Raw genomic sequence first — 24,209 nt, 5'->3', positions numbered from 1 at the left:
CTATGACATATAGACTGAAACTAGTAACTGGTTTCCTGATTCTGTGGTTTTATTAGTAGTAGTAAAATTCTACTCTGTGTAAATAAGCATAGAGAGGTAAGAAAGACAGCCACTGTCTGCCATGTGAAAGGTTACACTATCTTAGGGAATCCTTGGTATAATCATGCAAATCAGTAACATCTGGGTTGGCCTGATGGGTTTTCCACCGACTTACCGTAGCCAGTCTGTGACACCAGCTCAGCAGCTCCTCCGATGGGCTTTGTGAACACCCCCATGATTCCTTTCCCCACACCCGAGATGACACCCTTGGCCTTGTGTCCTGCTGGAGCCTGTGCCTCAGATGTTTTCTGGAAGTTCTGCATCGGCTGATCAACTATACCAGCAATTGCACCTGGAATAACAAAAGCCCTCAGTAAGGACAGAGGCTTAAAATCCTCGGAAAATGAAAGGCTCCATCTGGAACACAGTTTTATCTGGATTGAAAATGAGTCCCCATCCTCATTATAAAGGTCTTTACTACACATTTATTTACTAGTTATCTAAGTACACCAAGGGCAGTAGACATTTATTATCGTCATCAAAATACAATGTTCAGACGGAGTTTGGTCCACACAGTCAGGATCTGTGAAGTTTAGTTCAGAATTTAACAAACCTGTCAGGCTATTCAGAGTGTCATCCATACATCTTTCCTCAGAAGTCAGGCAACAAAGTTTAGAGAGAGGAGCTAAGAGTTCCTCAGGAGCAGAGAAAGACTGTTCAGCCCAATACATTTGTACTGATTCAGGAGGATGAAAAACTGGAAGGGGTTAGCCCCTTTCTAACTCTCCACTTTTAATAATAATCATAACAGTCATAATTTAGTAGTACTAATACTTGAGAGTAATTATTGATATAGTAATTATTATTTTGATTATAGGTAATCTATCTTGAATGCTTACTAGGTCTGGGGACTGTGCTAAGAGCTTTATTTGTATGAGATCATTTGATCCTCATATTCCCAGGAGTCATACATTGTTTTTATCCAAATATGGACACTGAGGCACAGAGGTTAAGGAGTTTTTCCCAAGGTCACACAGCTGTTAAGTGTACAGAGAGTTTGAGTCACAGCATAGCTCTTAACCACCAACATACTCGCTTATCCCGTTTATGAAACAGCCTCTTCCTCTGCCAATCTTGGAAAACCTTTCTCTCTCACTTGAATTGAGGTTTGGCCACTTACTCCTCACTTAGAATAGCGACCAAAACCCCTCGGGGCTCTGCTCCCACAGCTGTAGCACAGGGCATCCATCTTCTGCACTGAGCCTGAGGCAGCTACAGATGAAAGGAGCCCCTCAGGCAGTCCTGTGGATACGGTCCCTTTGCTACTCCTGCTTTGAGGGGCCAACAGTGAGAGCTAGAAAAGTCTCACCATTCTGATTTTTTTTCATGATGGAGTGGAGGGCCCCCTAACTCAGAAAGAAGGGAAAATTTCTTTACAGTTCTTGACAGAATTCTGTTTTCAACTCAAAACCATTAGAACTGATGAAAATGCTCCGGCCCCTGGTATAAATTTTAGTGCATATCACGTCAATTGTAAAGGGAATGCTCTTCATGGACTCCTTTCCTCTAGGTTTTGACAGAGACATTTAAGTTTATGCATTGACAGATTCAGAATGACCTGAGGCAACAGACCTGTTTCCCAGCCTAGAGTCGTGCTGCCAAACCTACAGAAACGGCAAGAGTGAGCAGAGGAAGCTGCTCCCGGCAGGCCCAGGCCACCCCAGCTATCAAGAGTGAGGGTCACTCTTTTAGCACCACAGACAGTCAGGCCTGGCGCTCGGCTGGGAGCGCCCCTCGTTTGCCATTGATGCTCCACTCCATTTGGAAGATCAGAAGTCAGAGTGGCCACACTGAGGGACAGGCAGGAACCCTGGGTCTTCTCTTCCAGTCGCCTCAGCAGATTATCAAAGTGAACAGCATCAAATCAAAGAGTGGGGCCTGGGCCAGCTGCGGTCACCCGCACAGGGCGCTGACAGCCACCTGCTCCAGCGCACGCAGGTATCAGGTGAAGCGCCCTCTGTTCTGCTCTTCCGTTTTCTCTGGCCACTGTGAAGACTCCAGTTACTGTGGCTTTGACAGGTAAGACTATTTGGGCAGCCCCCCAAAAGTGGAAAGCCTGAGTCCCATGACAAGGTGTTAGATTCTGAGAGAGAGGGAGCTGTGGAACCACCTGCCCCGGGCTCAGCAGCAGACCTTTGAGGGGGAAAGTTGGCCTGTCACACACACCAACACCTCACCAGCCACCAGGTGCCTTATCTACCTCTGTGCTCACAAGCTGGAGAACAGAGAGGCTAAGAGACCAGCAGCCACTTCATGGTCCCTGCAGCCCTGCTTTGAGAGAGGCAGCTTCTCTGAGAGCCTGGAATGGCTCTCCTCTGAAGTATATCCAGCTAAATCCCACAACTGGTAAATTATGGACTGTCATAGACTTAAAACTCTGCTCAAAGGCTTTCAGGAGTGGAAACTGATCCCAAGACTTGTCTGCTGGCCTCAGGCCCGCGGGGTGGGCGGCCACATGGAGATGGCTGTGATCTGATGAAGCCGGTGAAGACAGAAGAGCGTGCCTGGGAGGGGTTTCCAGGACTGAGTGAGTGCTGCACCCCACAGGACACAGGAGCTATTGCCTGTTGTGCCTTGGAAGGTGGAGGAGGAGGAAGGCCTTCATTGTGGAGCAGGAAACCACCAGGCCTTCCCTCACCTCTTTCTGTGACTTGCTCCTAAGCCTTGGGCAGAAACTACTTGGTCACTGAGCTATGGAAGTTCCTGGTGATGTGTCTATTTTGATGCTGCCTTTACCATGTGGTGTAGTTTTGTTTCTGGCATTTTTTGGTCACACTATCAGAAGGACAGGCATAAGATGGGATACCATGCCACAGCTCGCCCTTCCAGAGAGAAACGAGACCCACAGAGTGTACTGCACATTCCAGCTCAGCGCTTCTTTTTTGACCAGAACAGACGAACAAACCAACAAGGAAGCACTTTGCCTGTCATTCCTAAATTCCGCACTGACTATAATACACACCAGTCTGCTAATGGCAGATGGTGGTATTGGAGGGATGACTCTTAAGGGCTGTCTCTTGGGATGTGCAACTCTCGAGTCACTCCCTCGGAGAGGACTTTTCTGATTTCACCTGGCAGAGGCCTGTTTTGTTGGGATTCCAGACGGCATAGCCAAGAGTGCCCACGAAGAGAGAGGAGGTGGTCTCTGGGGAATCCAGCAGTGCGTCACAAACCAGGAAGCATCCCAAAAGAAGTGGGGGTCAGAGAAGCAATTCTTGACATCCTGGCTTTGGTGTTCATGAGAAGGCATCAGGTTTGGGAGGAAACGCAGAACTCAGCTGTGACGTGGAGCTGCACATCCTTTCTCAGTGCAGGCTCCAGAGTGTAGTAGAAAGTGTGGGTGTTGGGGAACAGATCTGGTAAATGTGGGCAAGGCTGATGCCAATACTGCAGGCTAAACAGAGTTTTTCCAAAAGCCGTTGCTTTTGGAAAACTGTCATGGAGCTCATCCAAAAGCCTCGGCAGCATCTCTCAGCCAGCAGACACTTTTCCCTGCTGACCTGGGGCAGTGTGGCTGGGCACAGAGCTAAAGACTTGCTTTAATTTTCAAGGGCCTCATAATGCTCCATAGTGTCCCCATGAGGGTGAAGCAGAGTCAAGAAGGCCGCCGAACCCATAAACATTTGGGGGAAATGTGTTTTTCCTACACTGGGACTTGCAATTGTTCAATCTCCCCACATCCTGATTGTTTCCAAGCCTGGAGCCCCACAGGGGTAGGCGACATGGTGGAAAGGCCCAGGCTCCTGTCCTTGCTGGAGGTTTGACCTGGCTAAGTCGCTTTACCTCATCCAAAGTTGTGAAGCTGTGAAGGGTTATGAAGTTGTGAAGGGTTGTGAAGATCAAATAAGATGACACCTTTGAAAATGCTTTGCCAACTCTAAACTTTTCCTTTAATATATTTTTATTAACTGGGTTCTTAACGTTTCTGTCTTTATTGAAGAAACTGAGCAACTAGAATATCTATTTCACTGGCATGGGTTTAAAGCTATTATTATTACTATTATTATTTTGAGACAAGGTCTCACTCTGTCCACCAGGCTGGAGTGCAGTGGTGCAATCTCAACTCACTGCAGCCTTGACCTCCTGGGCTCAAGTGATCCACCTCAGCCTCCTGAGTAGCTGGGCCCACAGGCATGTGCCACCATGCCCGGCTAATTTTTGTATTTCATTTTATTTTTGTAGAGATGGGGTTTTGCCATATTGCCCAGCCTGATCTCGAACTCCTGGGCTCAAGCAATCCATTCGCTTTGGCTTCCCAAAGTGCTAGGATTACAAGTGTGAGCCATGTGCCCGGCCTGGGTTTCAAATTATTATGTGATAATGGCTCTAACTTCAATTAGGCACTGCATTGTATATGGCAATTTCAAACACCATTTCTGGGGAAGAATTAAATGGTGGCCAATCTATAACTTTCCAAAGTGAGGAGATTCAGTTTGTTGTACTCCCCTCTTTGTTCTTCTTGCCACACATCTGGTAGTTCCAGGACCAGACATTTTGAGATAACCCAAAGAGTTATCAACGTGAAACAACGAGATACAACGTGAAACAACGTGAAATAACGTGAAACAAAGGAAGTCCTTGAAGTCTTACAGGAAAGGAAGCTGGTTTGAGCCAAGCTTGAGATGCCCACTGTGAACTCTGCAGAGTCCAGACATGGACACACGGCTCAGGATGTGAGCTGGGGTGGGACTGGGGCCGGCCAGTGTTGGCAGGTGCAGCCAGCATCTACAGAGGAGGTTCATGTTACCCCAAAAATTAATAATCTTCTGGAAATTACCAGATATGCAGAAAGACCCCATGAGCCCACTGCAGTTTCCAAAAATGAATTCCCTCACATGGATAAGGATATGCAAGACACAATGACTACAGCAAAGATCAGAGCGTTATGACTTACCCTGTCAACAGGACCCACGCCCAGAAAGATGACCTCATCAGAGCTGATTCGTGACTCCTCACACAACTGATTTTTCCCATCGGGTACAATCTTACACACTGAAAACGGAGCATTGGCTGGGGTTTCTCAGACTGGGAAGAGACTGGAACCCTCGGGCGGGAAGGGAGTCGGGGGTTGGGGTGGAGACAGCCACACACCAGCCAGCCCAGGGGTCAGTCTCTCTCTCTCTCTCTCTCTCTCTCTCTTTGCCTAGAAGCTCCTAGAAGGGCTGGGGTGGAACAGAATAGTGGTACTTAAGCCTCCAATTAATAGCATCAACAGGTCCAGAGTAGCAAAACAATGACCTTGAGATCCTCAATATAACCTCATTGTCACTTCCTCTGGTTACAGCCACTTAATCCATTGGATTAAGCGAAAATATTCCTGCCATTGCTCAAATGTTTCTTTTTGCTGAGGCACTCTTGGAAACCAGGCAACTCTTGTAGTTCATTTGCTACCATACCGTGATAATGATAGGTTCTGTTTACCAAACATGAGCATGGTGGCTGCCATATAACTACCCACTGTTACTTCTAACAATGGTATCACCAGGCCCAATGTACAAAAGAGAAACTCGGGTTCAGAGAAGAACTTGCCTGAGGTCACAAAGAAAGGACTTGGACACCCTAGCCCAAGGTCTGGGGCTTCTGAGGGCAGGGTCCACTGCCACACCGCCTTCCCCAAAGGAGTCACCATCACCTTTGGGTTACTGAGTTAAGCAAGAAGGTTACTCCTTTACCCAGCTTGTTTATCACAGGTCACCAGCTTCCCAGTTTCCACATATTATCAAATGACAGTGCCCCACACCACTGAATGTTTTTACCTGTATAATTTCTAGCAACTTAACCTGAACTTGTACCATTTTACCACTTCCTCCCAGAGCCTCAGCTGGCTGCTGTTGCCAATCGAGGAGTTCTGTAGAGAACTGAAGATCAGAGAGAGGGCGAGTCCTTTCAAACTCCTCTTGTCTACCCTTTGCTCTGTGCTGCTTTGGGTCACTTTGATCTCTGGAGGCACACACTTCCTCAGATGCACGGAAGGCACATTGCCAAGCAATACAATTTTAAATTCTTTTGCAAACAAATAAACAAAAAATATCCTTGAAAATCCTGCCCTGCAAACTTTTAGTTCTGAAGCTTCCTTTTTATAAATTTTTTAAAGCAACTTATTTTCAAACATTTGTAATATTTTGAAATATGCAGAGCAATCTTCACCTCTAACTATACCATCTGGCTGCTCTACAAACAATAATTGCTGTGAGTCAGGCTGATCTCAAAAAAGTAAAAGGACAAAGTGGGCTCCTCACTGAAGTTTACATGACATTTGCACGTTGCTCTAGTGTTTCTCAAAAGAAGCGGCTCAGCATGTGTGGGAGTGAGGGAGCCAGTGCTTCGGAAGGGTTGCCCATCACATTCTTCAGAAAGCAAACAGCTGGATGCTGCTGTCCTCTTGCAGACACCACTATGCTTAGAGCGGGTCCTATCAAATTAGGATTTCTTTTAAGAACTTCAGTGAGGCCCAAGATACATTTCATACACAAAGCAAACACAGGCGCTGCATGTGCGGCTGTGCAGGTGAGCCCCCGGCGGCACGCACTGTAGAACTCAGAGCAAGTGCCTTACCTTCTCTGAGCATTTCCTGGTCATTCCCAGGCAGAAGGCGAAGTTGCCCAGTCCTGGGAGACCCTGCATCTCAGCCTGCTGGAGTGCAGACAAGTGGGAGGCCCCGCAGCCCCTTACCAAGCAGGCTGATGCCCAGCCGGGACAGGCCCTGTTGAAGCCCCTCGCCCAGGCTCTCGGGGAGCTGCCGCCGCCACTCCTCCTGCCGGTTGTAGTGCTCCTCATCCAGTGAGAGCCGGTCCATGTTCCGGGCCAGGCTTGTGGCCAGGTTGGTGATGGATGTGAGGGTACCTGAGGGAACAAGAGCATGGGGTTAGCCTCCTTGTCACATACATGATGGACCCCAAGGCAGTAGTTTCAGAGGCAGCGGGAGCACCTGTGGCCCCTCCTGGACATGCCCAGTGACAAGTGATGGTGGCTCCCTCTCAGGCAATTTGAAGAAAGAGCCTAAGAAAAGAGGTAAACAACTGGGGTGGTGGCTCACACCTGTAATCCCAGCACTGTGGGAGGCCAAGACAGGAGGATTGCTTGAGCCTAGCAGTTCGAGACCAGCCTGGGCAACATGGCAAAACCCTGTCTCTATGAAAAGTTAAAAAATTAGCTGGGTGTGGTGGTGCACACCTGTAGTCTTAGCTACTCAGGAGGCTGAGGTGGGAGGATCGCCTGAGCCCAGGACATCAAGGCTGCAGTGAGCTGCAATTGCACCACTGCACTCCAGCCTGGGTGGCAGAGTGAGACGTTGTCTCAAATAAGATAAGATACAATAAAATAAACAAGAAAATGAGGTAAAGAGGAACAGTTGCCCACAGGGGTGATGACACTCTTCAAAGGGTAAGAATTGCAGGTGCAGAATGCAGCCTAGAGTTTCACATGAAACTATCCTTCACTATAATTTAATTTGTCAAGGTTTGGTTAAAACAGTATTGATGACTTCATTGAGGCCCAATTTTGAAGGTTAAAATCTGCCTGCTCTGATTTTAAAGGGTAAAGTTATGTTGCTGAGTTTTAGAAAGATTATAAAGAAATATTTCAACTTTAGGAATAAATTTTATTCCCTCCATACAACTTCAGTAATAACAAAGGGGGAGATACTAAACCTTATCGTTTGCCATTCTGAGGATGTAATTATTGTGCCATGGAGAATATGTGCAATTTTGATATTCAGGATGTTAACTGAAAAACCAGTGAGGGGAATAAAGGGAGTAAATCATGTGAGAGCCATGAATCTGTCTGGTTTTCCTAAGAAGGGCTATTTCAGCATTTGCTCACAACAGCCACAATTCCTCTAGCAGGTCTGCACACATCTCAGTGAGGGAAACTGAGCGACTTTCATGGACAGATCTGGACACTAACAAACTAGCTCATCTGTTATTGCAGGTCCAGTTTCAGGAAGAAATGCTCAATGTCGTTTTTGCAGCTGCATCTTTACCAGTAATCTGAAAAGAAAAATATCTGCGCGCACACACACATAGGGATGCCAACAAACCAAACAGATTTTGCTAAGGGAAGAAAAGAACAAGTGTAAAAAACATTCAGTGAGTCAGTAGGCTGAAAATACCACTGAGGTTCAATTTAGCAGGTGTTAGTTGTCTTATTTTAACATAAAAACAACAGAACCACAGAGATTCCAGTGTCAAGAGTGAGCAGTCTGCCAGTGACTCATGGGGTGAGTTTCTGCAGCTCAGCCCCCAGTCCTCCCAGATGATTTGAGGCCTGGGGGAGTGTCCTTTTCATTGTCCGTGGAATTTGTTTTTATGACTCTGGCTGTTATCTTGCCAGCCCTCCCACCCATAGTCCCTCACCCCCTCTATGGATCGCGGATTCTCCTATTTCAAGATCAAGTTTTCTTTTGAGGCCTTCCAGAGACTTCCACAACCTGTCCTACGGCCTATGGTCAGATGCCTTGTACAGGAAGAAGCCCTTTGCCCTGTTTTCCTTGCCTACTGCTGAGAAGAAAAGGGGACTCAGATGGCCCTTGTTAGTTCCCAAGTCTCTGCCAACCTGACCAAAATAACATCAAGCAAACACACACAGATAAAACTAAAACACTGTCCTCGCGGGAAGCACTTTGGCCTCGGTGCCTGGTGACCTGTCTGGGCCACAAGATGGCACTGTTTACGTGGCATGCTAGAGAAAAGTTGGCTGTTTCACCCCCAAATCTGCTTCCATGTCAGAATGTATCCATATCCTTAAGAAAGTTATGACAACTGTATCTACATTTAAAAAAATATGATGAGGCAACACAGTGTAGGGTTTCTGATGTTTAGCAGAAATCCTGAACACCTTTAATATTTCTGTGTTTATCACATGGAGTAACAGTTGAGCCAATCCTTGTTTTCCCAATGAGAGGCTTAAAATTCTGAAGTTTCTGAAACATTTTCACACACCACAGGCAAGTAGTGATCTGTTCAAAACATAAGACATTATATATGAGCTTTGTTACAAATCCAAACTCTCACTGCAAGCTAAAAGGCCAAAGCTAGAGGCAATGTGAATGCATTTAAAACTTTAGCACATTCTTTAAAAAAAAAAAAGGGGGGAAGGAGTGAAGGCATTATTACAAAGAACGGAAACTGCTACCTTTGGAGATGTGCTTTACAAACGATGTGGTCCCTCTGGAGACGCCACTCACGAAGGCTCCGGGGCCCCGGGTCAGCCCCTCGTACGGAAGCCTGAAGAAGTCGGCGACCCCGTTCCCGATGCTTCTCACCAGGCTTGCAGGGCTGCCAAGAATCTCCAGAGACCCAACTACCCAGCCTGCAACGGACCAGAGGGAAGGGGTGATTGAAACCTCAAATGCAGAACTTTCAACATTTGTGAAAAAGTGACCCATTTTCCCTGCAATTCATTTTTCACACTAGAATTGGGAAAGTAATCCGTTTCTTTGGAAGAAAATAAGGGAAATAAGTCATTCCCTGTGAATTCATAAATGGCAAACTTTCATACTTTATAAATCAAAGTGATCCTCTGACGGCCCCACAAATGGCTTTAATATGACTGCCTTGCCCGAGCCTCCCATATTCCTGCTAACAGGGGTCCATGTGCCGGGGACGCACTCTGCCACCACCTGAGGAAGGGCGCCTTCTTGGGTTGCAGGTGTTTGCAGGTGGGAGGTTCTCTCTAAAGCCTCCCAGGTACAGCGGAGGCACCAGGATAGGAGGAGATGCCTGGTCGGGGGCGGCCAGATGCTCAGTGGCGTGTCGCAAAGGGGATGCAAACTTCTGAAAAGAATGGAGGAGTTGTTCTTAATCTTTCCCAATCCTCCTGAGTTGAGTGCTTCCCTTTGGAGCAGAACTAGACCCAGACAAATGTCTTGGACTCTTCAACCCCAGCTCCGGTTATGTAAACACCAGCGACAGGGACATTCGTTTTTTTTTTTTTTTTTTGAGATCGAGTCTAACTCTGTCACCCAGGCTGGAGTGCAGTGGTGCAATCTCGGCTCACTGCAACCTCTGACTCCTGGGTTCAAGAGATTCTTCTGCCTCAGCCTCCCAAGCAGCTGAGATTACAGGCACATGCCACCACGCCTGGCTGATATTTTTTTGTATTTTTTTTTGTATTTTTAGTAGAGATGGGGATTCACCATGTAGGCCAGGCTGGGACAGGGACATTCTGATGAGGTTAGTGAGAGGGGAGTATTCCCTTGTGCATGTCCCAGGAGAGCAGCTTTGGGTCTGGTTTCCTCCTGAAGCTCGGGCTGGCCAGAAGCTGGCCTGCCACTCAGCCGCTGCTGCCCCATGGGAACACGGCTGCGTGTGGAGTCCGGCAGGCGCTGCCCTTACCCTGGCTCTCTGGGGTGGGGATTTGGGGCTGTAGGCCCCAAGAATTGGAGGGGCAAATGAGGCCCCAGGAGAGGAGGAGTCTGAAAAGACAGCTTTCTCCAGGAAGCCACTGACCTCCCCAGCCTGGTGCTCAGAGCCCAGTAATGGGAAGGCTGTGGGGATGGGACTGGGTGGGAGCCATCCCTCCTTCACCAGCAGGCTCTGAAGAGGAGGACAGTCCTGTGACAGATCCTCAGCTCAGCGATCTGAGGGGATCGGGAAGGTGAGGGTACAACAGCCACGCCAAGGTCCCGAAGAATCCCATGCCCAGGCCATGAAGAGAGGGACGTTCTTAAATTCTGAGCCCTCCTCCCTTCTCTGGAACGTTAGGATGATAACACTAGGGTTTAGGGCAAAGAAGGGAATAATTTCTGGAAGATAAAGATTACAAATGAGAGGCCCTATGGATGCCAGGCATTCAACACATTTAATTCTCACAGTAACTGCAAGAAAAGTATTCTCTCCCTTCAAATCAGTGCAGGCTAACTGGTGACTGAGCTGCTGTCTGGGTCAGGGAATGGACCAGGCACAGGAGGCAGAGGTGAATGCAACACGGTGGTACTGCTTCCACGGCCTCACAGGCAGGAAAAGGAGGAGACTGAGGCTCGGAGACTAAGCCAACTGCTCACAGTCCCCTGGATGATCAACCTGTGGGCTGGGTTTCCAACCCAGGTTCTCCTAATTCCGAAGCCCACCCACCTCTTCTGTGAGCTCAGGCTGCAAAGAGTAGGCAAGGGAGCTGGGGAGGCTGTGGAATATTCCTCCGTGGAGGGCCTTCTCTGGAGGTAAAGAAACAGCAGATTCCCTTTAGCCCTGAATGGCTGGTAAGGGTGTACCTAACGGCAGAAGTTAGTCTAGAAACATCTTAATTCCCCATCTCTCCAAGGAGTCCATGTATAAAAGAAAGGAGAGTAGCTATGGCCAAGCAGTGTCCCCCACAACAGGCCTGTTCAGGTCGGTGCCACGGGCATACAGAGGGAGTGGGAATCTGCCTCGGCCTCTTGCTCTTGCCAGTGGCAGGTCCTCCCCTGTCGTGGGGTTGGAACCCTTGAAGCCTGAAGCCACTGCCTGATAGAAGGGCTATGTGTAGGCCAGAGCTACTTCTCAGTGACATCTGAGCTGGCCAGAAAAGGGCAGACAGATCCAAGGGTACTCCTTTATTGTCCTTCAAAAGCAAATCTATCTTTTGCTCAGTCATTTGGAAATTGTGTTGAAGAAGGGAGTCTGCCTGGCTCCCATCAAACTGAGACTTTGGGTTAGAGAGGGGCCTCAGGATAAAGACCACATGCATTCCTTCAGATAGGATCAGTTACTGATTTCCAATTGCTATGTATTTTTATTCTGCCTCTCCCACCCATACTTTTTTATTTTTAGTTGTTTAATTTTTTAATATTTTTTATGTTTTTGGAGATGGAGTCTCGCTCTGTTGCCCAAGTTGGAGTGCAGTGGTGCAATCTTGGCTCGCTGCAACCTCTGCCTCCCGGGTTCAAGCAATTCACCTGCCTCAGACTCCCAAGTAGCTGGGACTACAGGTGCATGACCCCACGCTTGGCTAATGTTTTGTATTTTAGTAGAGACAGGGTTTCACCGTGTTGCCCAGGCTGGTCTCGAACTCCTGAGCACAGGCAATTCGCCCACCTTGGCCTCCCAAAGTGCTGGGATTACAGGTATGAGCCACTGTGCCCAGCCTGTTTATTTTTAAAACCTCTTCAAGTTGATACCACAACTTCCCTAGAAATTAGGTCAGGGTGCTTTCCATGACAGGCAGGGGCACTCTGACTCAAGTGAGATGTGGGTGGGCAACTTGCCCACCTGCAGCCAGCCTTCTCCCTTCCCTTGACAAGTATGCTAACCTGGGAGTCTGGAGCCTCCAGCATCTTCCCATTTCCTACTCCTTCAATCACTGCTTTCTTTCAGATGATCTTCAGATTGTCCATAGATTTTTAGTGACAGAGTTTCCAACAGGCTCTGCAAACGTGGCCCTCTATATTAGAATCCCTTATCTTGGTATACAGTGAGATTGGAACGGCAGCTTAGAAGATTTTTAGGTGAATTATATAAAATTCAAATAGAATATTCTTGTGAAAGCTCATTAAAAATATAAACCAAAACAAAGAGAGCTCGTTTTTAGCACACGGGCTGCAGGGCCCGTTACTTGGTGCCACAGGTAGAATTTCCCCGCTGCTTACTGCACTGCTGCGTCGTCCACAGACTGAACGGGAGACTTCGTCCTTGCCAGGCCTCAGACTAGAGCTCAGTAACCTACGTGCCTGCTTCTTATGTGAAAAAGCAAAGGCTGCCTGAAGGGAAAGTTTCTGGAATTGTTTATAAATATACCCATCTATTATATTTGAAATGTGAACTGCTTATTTTTAAATGAGTTTTTAGCAAGAGGGAAATGTTTTCTTCATTGTTGTGCAAGCTATCAAGACAACAGATCTGGCAGGACCCTCTCCCTGATCTTGTTGTTTTCTTTTATAAAAGAGTCTAGATAACCCGAGTAAGTCTATGAATTTCATTCTGGAGAAAATGTAATCTGACCAATATGGCAATAACACAGATCGTTTACTGCTGCAATCTTAATCTTATATGGGAACTCATTCACAAAGTACAACTTTACAAAGAGGATAGAACAAAGGCTCTCTCCTCTGTTACTTTCAGAAAGTAAGATTTCCATGTTCTTTATTGGAAAGGGCTGACAAGGCTAACTCTGGATGCTGTTCTTTGCTTGAATTTCTGGGAACCCAATTATCAAAACTGCTTTAGAGTGAACTTGGCTCAGGAACACACACTGTGATGCCGATTACCATAATGTACCCTGAGACCACATGGTTCCCACCACTCAATCTTATTTTTTGGGACAAGGTCTTGCTCTGTCACCCAGGCTGGAGTGCAGTGGTGTGATCATAGCTCACTGTAGCTCAAAGTCCTGGGCTCGAGCAATCCTCTCACCTCAGCCTCCATAGTAGCTGGGACTACAGGTGCATGACACCACACCTGGGTAATTTTTTAAACTTTAATTTTTTGTAGAGACAAGGTTTCACCAGTTGGCCAAGCTGGTCTTGAACTCCCGTGCTCAAGTGATCCTCCCACCTCAGCCTCCCAAAGTGCTGGGATTACAGGTGTGAGCCACTGCGCCCGCTACCCACCAGTCGCTAGTACACAGTGGTCTCTCTACAAAATTTTGTTTGCATGTTCAAGCCACCCCCTGCAGACTTTTCCAGCCAGACTGAAAAGGGAATCCTCACTTTTCCCACTGAGTCCCTGAGAAACAGCAGCCCTCAGACTGCAACAGGCCACCTGCCTGGCCCCAGAGAGTGGATGGGCCATTCCTTCTCTTTGAGCTCAGGTCTGTGGAGAGGCTGACACACTCACAGCCTTCCCTTTGCCAGCTGTCTAGACAGGCAGTGCAGCACTGGATAGATAGAAGGCTCAATGTGCATCTTACGAGCACACAAATCCTCTGAATTTCTCGCCTACTGCTATTCATGAATAGCAATGAAGAAAACTAATAAACGAGAACTGGACTCCTTTTAGGCCGAGGGACTGAAGACCTGGGCTAGTTTTCCTGGTTGCTCTAGTGAGCTAAGAAAGGGCTCTGTGCCTGCAAGTTGCTAAAAAAATCTGTGTGCTAAACTGAACTAAAATTCTAAGTTACAGAACAGCTACTACTTCTTGAATATTTATTAAGTGGCAAGCAAAATGCTGGGTACCTCACGTACTTTCATCTGATCCTCTCAGAAATCTTTAAAGCCATTTTACCGATGAGGAAATGGAGACTTAGGAAGGTTCAATAACTTGCCCAAAGTCTTACAGCTAACAGTGGCAGGCTCTAGATTTAGATCCAGTTCTGTGTGACTGTAAAGCTCAGGTGTGTGACCTCTTGCCAATTGCTTCTTTAGGTCTTGAAATGAGGTGTTACCCCCAAGCGTGTCATTTCTGCCCACGCTCTAGCTCATCACAGACCCTCAGCTTGTGTTCTTACCTGCTCTAAAAAGGGCCCCAGCGGCATAGTGCATTGCCAGGGCGTGCACAAGCTGCCTCGCAGTGGTGAAGATGGGTCCTCTTTCAAACACCGAGAAGGAGAGAGGAGTGTGGTCTGAGGCTATGTACAGCTTGAGGGAAGCGTGGATGCTGACGAGCAAATTCACTGGCTGGATCACCAGTTTCCGTAACTTCACAGGATTCACCAAGGCTCTGGCGTGCTGTGTGACCTGCACGGGCAACACCTGTTTACCCCCAGAGAGGTGTGTGGAGTGACCAGCCAACCTGCTGTTAGGAAGGTAGGTGTCAAACAAAGTCTTGATGTAGTATACAAATGTGTCTTCCACATATAACCGAGCAGGTTTTAATTCAAAGCTGAACTCATTAATATCACAGAGGATGCTCTTGCCTTCATTTAAGGTGATGCAAAGCTTGATAAAACATTTTTCCTTGTATTCTTCCAACTCTTTGTTGGATATGAGGAGACTCTGCATTTTGGAACACTGAATGGGTTCTGCTTTTTCTCCCTGGCAGACCAAGACAGCAAAGTGGAAATTGGACTTGTTATAAAGCTGGTTGTCTAGCTGCAGGTCCCCACAGCAGATCTCCACACAGTAAAGTTCAAACAACGCAGCCACAGGCTCTTCCCCAGGGAGGGGACCAGATCCCGGGGCCACACAGAGAAAAACATTGTCCAGTGTGAGTCTCAGAAGCTCAGCTGATGCTTTGTGGTGGGTGAGGTCATCAAACACTGCCAGGCTCAACTGAGTGATGAACATTTTGAATGTAACAATCTTCGCCGGTGCTCTAGAGGAGAAAGGGACAAGAACATTAGTCCCACCCACTCACCTTTTCTTTCTCTCTTGTTTCTTTTTTAATGACAGTACCCTATTAAATACCTTCTGATGGGACATCAGATTCTCATAAGAAACAAATAAGAACTCAACTTTCAGTATATTGTGTCTGGACGGAGTCAGTCACGCTCCAACAGTATTGGGAAATGTTCCCAATGGGACTATTACAAGCTCTTGTCATGTTTCCTTATGTTTCCCTTATCAACACCAGATTTTTATTCCAAAATCCCTCTAGTCTTTGTGTACTAATTCTCTATCATGATGATCACAAGACAGAAAGAGATAATAAAGTAACTGAGACTCCCTAAACTGAAAAAGTGATGTGAGCAGAAGAAAACTTAGCAGGAATTCCTGCCACAACTGCCCATCAACCGTGCCTGAGTCCATGCTTGACTCCTCTCCATCTCCATTTCTGGGGCGGAACCACCCTTGCTTCTGTCTCAGGTGAACCCCTCTCCAAAGTGCACCAAATCACTCTTCTCTCACCTACTCCAAAGACATCCCTCCAGCAACTCACACCCCTTTCCCCCATCATCCTTTTCTTCATTACTAGCAGCTTGTAAACATGCTGTCATCTCTCAGCTCAAAAAATCCCTCATGACTTCATTCTCTCCCTTAGCTACCACTCATTTTTCTGATCCTCTCTACATAGAAACTCTAAAGTGTGTTCCATACACATTGTCTCCAACTCCTCTCCTTCCCTGCTCTTTAAGGCTTACTCCAAGCAGCCTTTTGTGCCCCCATCCCCAGCCTAATAAAACAACTCTTGTCAAGGTCATCAGTGACTTTCATTTGGCTACATCAAATGATGGACTTTCAGTTTTTTGCTTATTCGACATACTAACAACATATGACATTGCTGACAACTCCCTCCTCCTGGAAATACTTTCTTTCCTGTCTTCTCTCAGCTCTTCCAGTTCTCTGACCACTCGTCCTCAGTTACCTATGCAGATCCCTCTTCCTCTCCCTGACCTCTTAAAGTGCCTAAGGCTCAGCCCTTGGTCCTCTTCTCACCCCCATCTTCACTGACTTCCTTGGGGATCTCATCCAGTCTTCTGACCTGAAATACCAGCTACATGTTGATGATTTCCAAAGTATATACTTAGCCTGGAGCTCCCCGCTGAATTCCAATCTTGTGTATCAAACTACCTATCTACACAGTCACTTAGATGTCTAAATGACATTTCAGCTTATCATGTCCATAACCAATCTCTTGATCTTTCCTCCTAAATCTGCAGATAGTCTCTCTCATCTTAGTTAATGGCAACCATATCCTACCAGTTGCTCAGACCAAAAATGTGGGTGTCATCCTGGATGCCTCTATTTTTAGCCATTACTCAATGTATTAGGAAAATCCCATTGACTTTTCCTTAGAAGTATATCCAGAATCTGTTTCTGACACTTCCACGGACACCACTGTAGTCTAAGCCATCAGTGTCTCTAATGTGAGCAACTGTAATCATCTCCTAACTAGTCTCCCTGCTTGCTTGTGCCCTTGTTTCTCTACAGTCTACTTCAACAAAGCGGCCAATGATCTTCCAGAAATTTAAGTCACAGGGTGTCACTTCTATGTTCAAAAATGCTCCAATGAGTTCCTCATTTCGCTTAGAATTAAAGCTAAGCCCTTCAGTGGCCCATGAGGTCTCCCTCCTTCTAGCTCTTACCTCCTGGACTTCATGCATTGCTACTTCCACTTCCACCCCCTCCACTGGGCCCACAACAGCCTCTTCCCTGCTCCTCCTCGATGCCAGGCACGTTGTTGCAGGCCTTTGAACTGTCTGTGCCCTCTGCCTGGGAAGTTCTTCCTTCAGATAGTCACATTACTAACCCCCTACTGCTTTCCAGTCTCCATCCAAATATCAACTTCTCAGTGCAGCTTACCTACACCAATTTGTTTACAGCTACACTTTCCCAGTCCCTTGGCCCTGGCACTCCCAGCCCCTCTTAGTGAGCTCTGTTTTCATCCCTGTAGAATGCTGACCTTCTACTGCACCATAACATTTCCTTTCTTTTTATGTTTACTCTCTACACCCCCCACCACCTTGCCCAATTCCATGCCTATGAGGAGAAAGTCATCTTCTCCAGGGCAGGGATTGGGCCTTTTTATTTATGGATGTATCCTCATCCCATGCTAGGCATCCAGTTAGCCCTTGAAAAACATTTGTTGAATGAATGAATGAAGTTCCAAGAAATACTTGTACCTTTCTCATGAAAGTTTGCTTCTATTGTTATTAACATTTATGCCCTAGATAAAATGTTTCTGAAATTGTTGAATAAACCTGAAATTTTGTGCTATACTAGTTAAAAGTTTGTCTTCAACTTTGTTATGCTATTAATTTTTTATGAACACTTTTGGGCAAAGAAAACATTCTATCCAACATTGTTTGAAATATTATAAATTCAAATTAGCAGAGTCCAAATTAATGAGCTCTTAACCATATATGAGAAGCAATAAACTTTTTTTGTTGTTGTTTTGTTTTGTTTTTTTCCAAGACGGAATCTCGCTCTGTCACCTAGGCTGGAGTGCAGTGGCGTGATCTTGGCTCACTACAACCTCCGCCTCCCGGGTCCAAGTGATTCTCTTGCCTCAGCCTCTTGAATAGCTGGGATTACAGGCACCTACCCCCAAGCCTGGCTAATTTTTGTACTTTCAGTAGAGACAGGGTTTCGCCATGTTGGCCAGGCTGATCTCAAACTCTTGACCTCAGGTGATCTGCCCACCTCAGCCTCCCAAAGTGCTGAGATTACAGGTGTGAGCCACCACACGCGGCTGCAATGAACTTTTTAAAATAAAGATTTAAACAAATACATGAAAGTTGGTGGTATTTATATTTTAAGTTATTTTTTCTGATCATAAAATAAATGCTATTATACAAAATAAAAATACAGAAATCAAATAATAATTACATATTAAATAACTCATTAACCCCACATCTGTTACCAATTTTGATTTTTATTCTTTTCAGTCTTATTTCTAGGAATGTTATCTGTGTGAGTATGTATACATATGTACTTATGTGTGTATATATGTACAGATAACATATAACTAGGATCATATATATTCAATATTATATTCTACTTGTTTTATTTTAGATTATTATATAATATGCATTTTCTATTCTGTTAAAATTCTTTGAGATCTACTTTTTGCAGTCATAACATTTATAGTACAATTATGTATCATCTATTTCCCTATGGATGGGCATTTTTACTTTGAATATTTTGCCATTGTAACTAACTGTGTGATATCTCTCACTGTGTACATCTCTCTGTGTATATCTTTGCCCACTTCTCTATTTCCTTAACTCTTAAACTCTTAACACACTTAAAAGTGGAATTTCTAAGCCAAAAGGATTTTAAAGCTCTTAATATGTATGACCAAAGTGCTTATAAATTGGAAATAGTACCAATTTACACTTTCATCAGGACTGTATATGATACATCATTGTTAATTTGATAAATTAACATTTCTTTGATTACTTATATTTCCTCTTCTTAGCATTTTCTGTTCATGCCTATTGCCCCTATTTTTGTTTCTGTAAAGCTATCTTTATATTATTCCTATTGAATTATGTGAATTCTTTTAAATTAAGGATATTAACTCTTTGTCTATTTCATGTTTTTAAAACCTGATGGCAACATTCAGGTCAAAGTGGGGGGGTGGAAAATATGGCTCTAAGAGGCGTATTTATATTTGATGCAGTTCTAATTGCGGTTTTATTATTAATTACTACACTGTCATGCAGATACAGAGGTATTAATGTGCATTTCATGCTAATAATAGTTCCAAGATGCATAGTTTGTAAATCAGTTTGTTAACCCTACCACAGAAGGAGTGCATAGTGGTATCCAGGAAAGATGGTTTATTGCTACCTATTGAAGGGATGATTTAATGCTAATAACCATATTTTTTATGGATTACATGATAATTAACCAAAAGCTTTAATACATATGTGGAGATGACAAAGATAAATACTAAGTTTACAACTTTATAACAGGAACACTTACTATGTTGTTACTGGGAAAATAATTAAACCTACCTGTTGGTATTGGTTAAAATAGGTCCTGCTTTTCCTTCTGGGGCCACAGTGATGAAGATTGTGCCACACTGATGTACAATGTCCACATACACATAGCCAAAGCCAATCAGGAACACAACCTGCAGAAAGAATATTCAAAATCTGATTAAAAAGAAATAAGAAATACTACTGAAGTGGCTTGACTTCAAATGTCTCCAGTTCTGATTCAATACCACAAACAATTCCTGGTTATATTTCTTTATATCCATGTGTACGGGCTATTCAGTTGTCTTGAAATGAAAAAAAATACCCAAAAGATCAAAACCAGATTTTTCAATATTCAGCTGTAAGGTTCATAGAAAAAAATGATGGATGATGGGGCATGAGTATCTTCATTCTCTGCTTCTTTGGAACCGGCAAATAACTCTGTGTGGGCTGGAGTTCAGACATGGGGCCCGCTATATGTGTTCATATGAATCTTCGTGGAAAAAAAACCTAAAACTCGGGACTTGAAGTGCAATTTGCAAACAACTTTCAGGCTCTTAGGTGTTGACTTACTTCTATAGGGGTGTCCTTCTGGGCTGGGGACACAAAAACATACCTCAAAACCCACCTAAAAGCATATCACAACCCCTCCAGGGTCTTTCATATAACTTGTAACAAGAATGTTAGATATAAGTTAATTTGCTCAGAGTAAAAAATTATTTTTTCTACCACGAGAAGATGGACTAAGACCTAGAAAAAAGCTCTACCTCAGAATCCAGGTGCCAGACAGCAGAACAAACACCCCTTCAGTACTAAATAGCGAGTTTAAATGGGTAAATATTTGAAAACAGAAGAGGGCTGTTTAAAAAACAACTCCAAGGACATCATGTTCGCAGCCAGGATTACCTGAGGGTAGGGGCAAAAACCTCCGTATGCTTGGGAAGGCTGGTTCTGATGATCTGCAGTATCAATTCAGTCCAAGTCTGGGCCCTATGTTATTATTAGGGCAGCAAATAAAAGCAGACAGACTGAAAACTCCTGGATGATGAAACAAAGGTGGCCTCTTGCTTGACCAACAATGAATATATTCTAATTTTGATCACATGAAGAAGCACCAGAGTGTACACAGAACCACAGAAGAAAGCCAGAGAGTCACACTTGGAAGCAACTTCAAAGGTCACTGGGCTTCTTTCTCATGCAATGGCTTTCTCATGGACTTCAGAAATTCAGAATTTCTGACCATCTTCAGCATGTAGGTTACCTGGATGTCATCTCTGCCTTCTCCCTCTGCTCCTTGCTGCAGCCCAGCCCCTCCAGCTCTGCCTCGTTCTTCCACTGCTGCCTTCTTTTTCATTTTACAGCCTCGGCTTCAGCTGAGGCCCTTGTCTGCCACTCACTACTCACCACGCCTAGAATATACTTTTCCCCATATAAGTCCTTTCAAAAGCCTGTATGTCCTTATGCATACAGTTTAAAGGATAGCTTACTCCATAAAGCCATTCTTTAATTTTTCTATTCCCTTCTGGACTGACACCTATTTCTACATTCTAAAACAATTTTAACCATATTTCTATTTGACCAAAAATATTATTGTCTATACTACAGTCACTTGTTTATGTGCCTGACCCAATTATTAGATTGTAAACCTCTTGACAGCAGAAATGGAGTCCATTTGTTGTATCTGTATTCTCTATGAACACGTTGCCCAAAAGGACTGTTTTGCAAAAATATCTTTTTCGAAAGACTTGTATTCTGAATTTGCCCTATTTGTTCCAAGGTAAAAATTAAACTTACAATAAAATTTGAGAATATAACATAATTAATGGCTTAAAAATGGCTCAGTTCATGAATCTAAAACAAAAGAGATATTCTTAAAGAAATATTTCTATCTATAAATGCCATCCCTTTGTATGATACATAAGGTAAATCAATTGCTTTTCTTTACTAGGTTGCAAGATATGAAATTATCCATTCAGTAGAAACCTTTTTAAGTCCCATGCTCCCATCTCATATTCCTTTTCCTAAGTCACCGTCCATAACTTCAGGATCCCTTAGAGAGAGGGAGGGGATGCGAATAGAGAAATATTTACTGTTCTGCTCTTTCTCAAAGTGATTTTCGGGGATTATGAAATGAGGATACTTACGCTTTCTAAGATAATAAACCTAAGGTAAGGTGATGGTTTCTGTTAAATGCCCCAAGGGCCTTCTGAAGGCAAGCAAATTAACCTGAACTTTCATCTTACTTCTTCTGGCCAAAAACCTAGACTCTGGAGGGAAATTTTTGCTTGTTATCCCTTTCACTCACTGCTATGAATGGAAGAAACACAGACTTTAGTCTATCCTTGTCTTTTCACATTTACAGAAACAACTCACACCTTGCAGCCTTTTGCATAATGGCAGCTCTAGGGGTTAGATAGTTAGGTACCTGAGTGATACAGGAATTAGGCATCTATATCCAGGTTCCCCACAAGTCCAAAGTAAATCCTTATCTTGGTCTAATGGTTTGAACAATCAATTACTTGACAAACACTTAAAGACTGCCTACAAAGAATTAGTCACTGCATCAGGCACAGAGAAGATGCAGTCCTACCCTTGCATTGCTCACAGCCTAGTTGGTGAAAAAGCCAAGTACACAAACAATGAGATGACAACTAACAATTCCAGAGCAGAGGTGTATAAAATGCGTCTCTCTCTCAGTGTATTCACCATCATGGACTCTGTGTAAGCTCCATGAGGGCACTGGTTTTGTGTGTGTTTTCTTCAGTACTTACAACCAGTGCCAGGTACTCAATAAAGATAAGGCTGATGATCTGAACATACATCTTCTCAATGTGGCTTCTGCTGTATAGACTTCTAGTGTCCACCTATGTCTAGCTCTTCTCTCCTTCTGGGAATAGAGTAGGATTATACTCCCTGCCACCCCTGCAGTTAGATATGGTCTTGTGACTAGTTTTGGCCAATGGGCTAAAGGCAGAATTGACATGTATTCCTTCCAGAGAATAAATAAAGGCTTTATGTTCCACAGTTCAGTGGTGTGCCAAATCTGGTCCACTGCCCGCTATTGTGAATAAGGCTTTATTGGAACATGCTCATTTACTTACATATCTCTCCATCTATTGAGAAGTCGGGAAAATGTAAGGCCTGCAAAACCTAAAATATTTACAATCCAGACTGTAAAAAAATCTTTGTTGACTCCTGCTCTAGACAGCTGTGGAAGACTGTTGCACAATGAATTGTACATCCCAGTATCCATGCCCTTGTGTAGTACCTTCCCATACTGACATTGGGCATGGCTATGCAACTTTCCTCAGCTAACGTGACATCAGCAAGTAAAAAGCTTGATACAGCTTGCTTATTGGGGTTTTCCTGCTTGCCACCCTGGGCTAGCCTCCTTAAGGAGGACAGACAGCATGGTGAGAGAGACACCCAGACTTCCCAGCTGAACCCATACCTCAGCCAACTCTCTAGGTGAATGCAGATGCATAAGTGATCCCAGACTCATCCTGCAGAAAAGTCACTTGGCCACTTCCTCAGAATCATGAGAAGTTGTTAATCATTCTTTTAAGCCAGTAGGTTTTGGGGTGGTTAGTTCCAAGGGGGAAGATACGAGATGATGGACTTCCCCTCAACCTGGGTCCCTGAGTGACCATGTAGAACAAAACCCCCTGAGGACACACACTAGGCATTTAGCATGAACAAGAGGTAAGTTCTAGGCTTATGATGGGCAGCAAAACTGAGCTTATACTACCTAATATAGATATTGTTGATAGAAGTAGTGTTCTAGCAAAATCCTACAATAGGAGACCCTAGCTTAATTTCAGACAGTAGAACTCGATACTGAAAGCTATAAAAATGGGCATATATGTTTTGAAGTGGTAAGATATTCAGTAAAACTGTTGCTTGAGATGACTTGAGAGGTAGATCATAAACTTAATAAATCTGTAGCTCTAGAAGATGAGGTTTGAAAACCAAACATCAGTGGTGTTATGTTGGCTGCTGTTCCCTGTGTCTGGAACACTACGTTTTGTTTTATGAAGAGATGAGCTCAGGAAAGAATTGGCCAGGTTGCAAATAAAAATGGAAGATAATAGAGAGATTCCAGAAATGTAGAACCTTGCAAAGTTAGAAATAATTTTAAACCTGCTATGGTCTGAATGTTTGTGTTCCCCCAAAATTCATACACTGAAATCCTAGCCCCCCAATGTGATGATATTAGAAAGCAGGGCCTTTGGGATGCAATTAGTGTCCTTATAAAAGAAGCCTGAGGCCGGGGGCGGTAGTTCATGCCTGTAATCTTAGCACTTCGGGAGGCTGAGGTGGGCGGATTGCCTGAGATCAGGAGTTCGGGACCAGCCTGACTGACACATGGTAAAACCTCGTCTCTCCTAAAAATACAAAAATTAGCTGGGCATGGTGGTAGGTGCCTGTAATCCCAGCTACTCGGGAAGCTGAGGCAGGAGAATCACTTGAACCCGGGAGGCGGAGGTTGCAGTGAGCCGAGACCGGGCCACTGCACTCCATCCAGCTTGGGCAACAAGAGTGAAACTCCATCTCAAAAAAAAAAAAAAAAAAAAAAAGCCTGAGAAAGCCCCTCATCCCTTCCATCATGTGAGGTTACAGTGAAACGATGGTCATCCATGAACTAGGAAGTGGGTCCTCACCAGATACCGAATCTTCCAGTACCCTGATGTTGGACTTCCTAGACTCCAGAACTGTGACAATAAGTTTCTGTTGTTTATAAGCTACCAGTCTGAGGTATTTTGATATAGCAGCCTGAACAGACTAAGATAAAGCCTCAAATAGCAAGGTCTAAAATTAGAAAGCCTCTGAACACGAAGGCAGATTAACACTCAGTCTTAAGACTGACTATAGGCAACACACTCACTGTTAAAACT

The 24,209-nt window shown here is 44.7% G+C and overlaps 1 protein-coding gene across 17 annotated transcripts in view; it reads right to left on the bottom strand.

Annotated features, from left to right (window-relative positions):
* The window catches only part of VPS13B (vacuolar protein sorting 13 homolog B), an 897,698-nt gene that overhangs the window by 8,899 nt on the left and 864,590 nt on the right, over positions 1 to 24,209 (bottom strand). For all 17 annotated transcript variants that reach the window (XM_063642860.1, XM_055286878.2, XM_063642862.1 and 14 more), the window contains exons 55-59: positions 19,351 to 19,469; positions 14,458 to 15,263; positions 9,232 to 9,408; positions 6,772 to 6,942; positions 215 to 391 (exon numbers count right to left, since the gene is read on the bottom strand). In XM_063642860.1, the coding sequence (XP_063498930.1) occupies positions 215 to 391; positions 6,772 to 6,942; positions 9,232 to 9,408; positions 14,458 to 15,263; positions 19,351 to 19,469 (1,450 nt within the window). The remainder of the gene's footprint in view (positions 1 to 214; positions 392 to 6,771; positions 6,943 to 9,231; positions 9,409 to 14,457; positions 15,264 to 19,350; positions 19,470 to 24,209) is intronic.

This window comes from Symphalangus syndactylus, chromosome 7 (assembly GCF_028878055.3).
Source record: "Symphalangus syndactylus isolate Jambi chromosome 7, NHGRI_mSymSyn1-v2.1_pri, whole genome shotgun sequence".
NCBI classification, from domain to species: domain Eukaryota; kingdom Metazoa; phylum Chordata; class Mammalia; order Primates; family Hylobatidae; genus Symphalangus; species Symphalangus syndactylus.
This window is presented reverse-complemented; position numbering and strand designations above follow the sequence as displayed.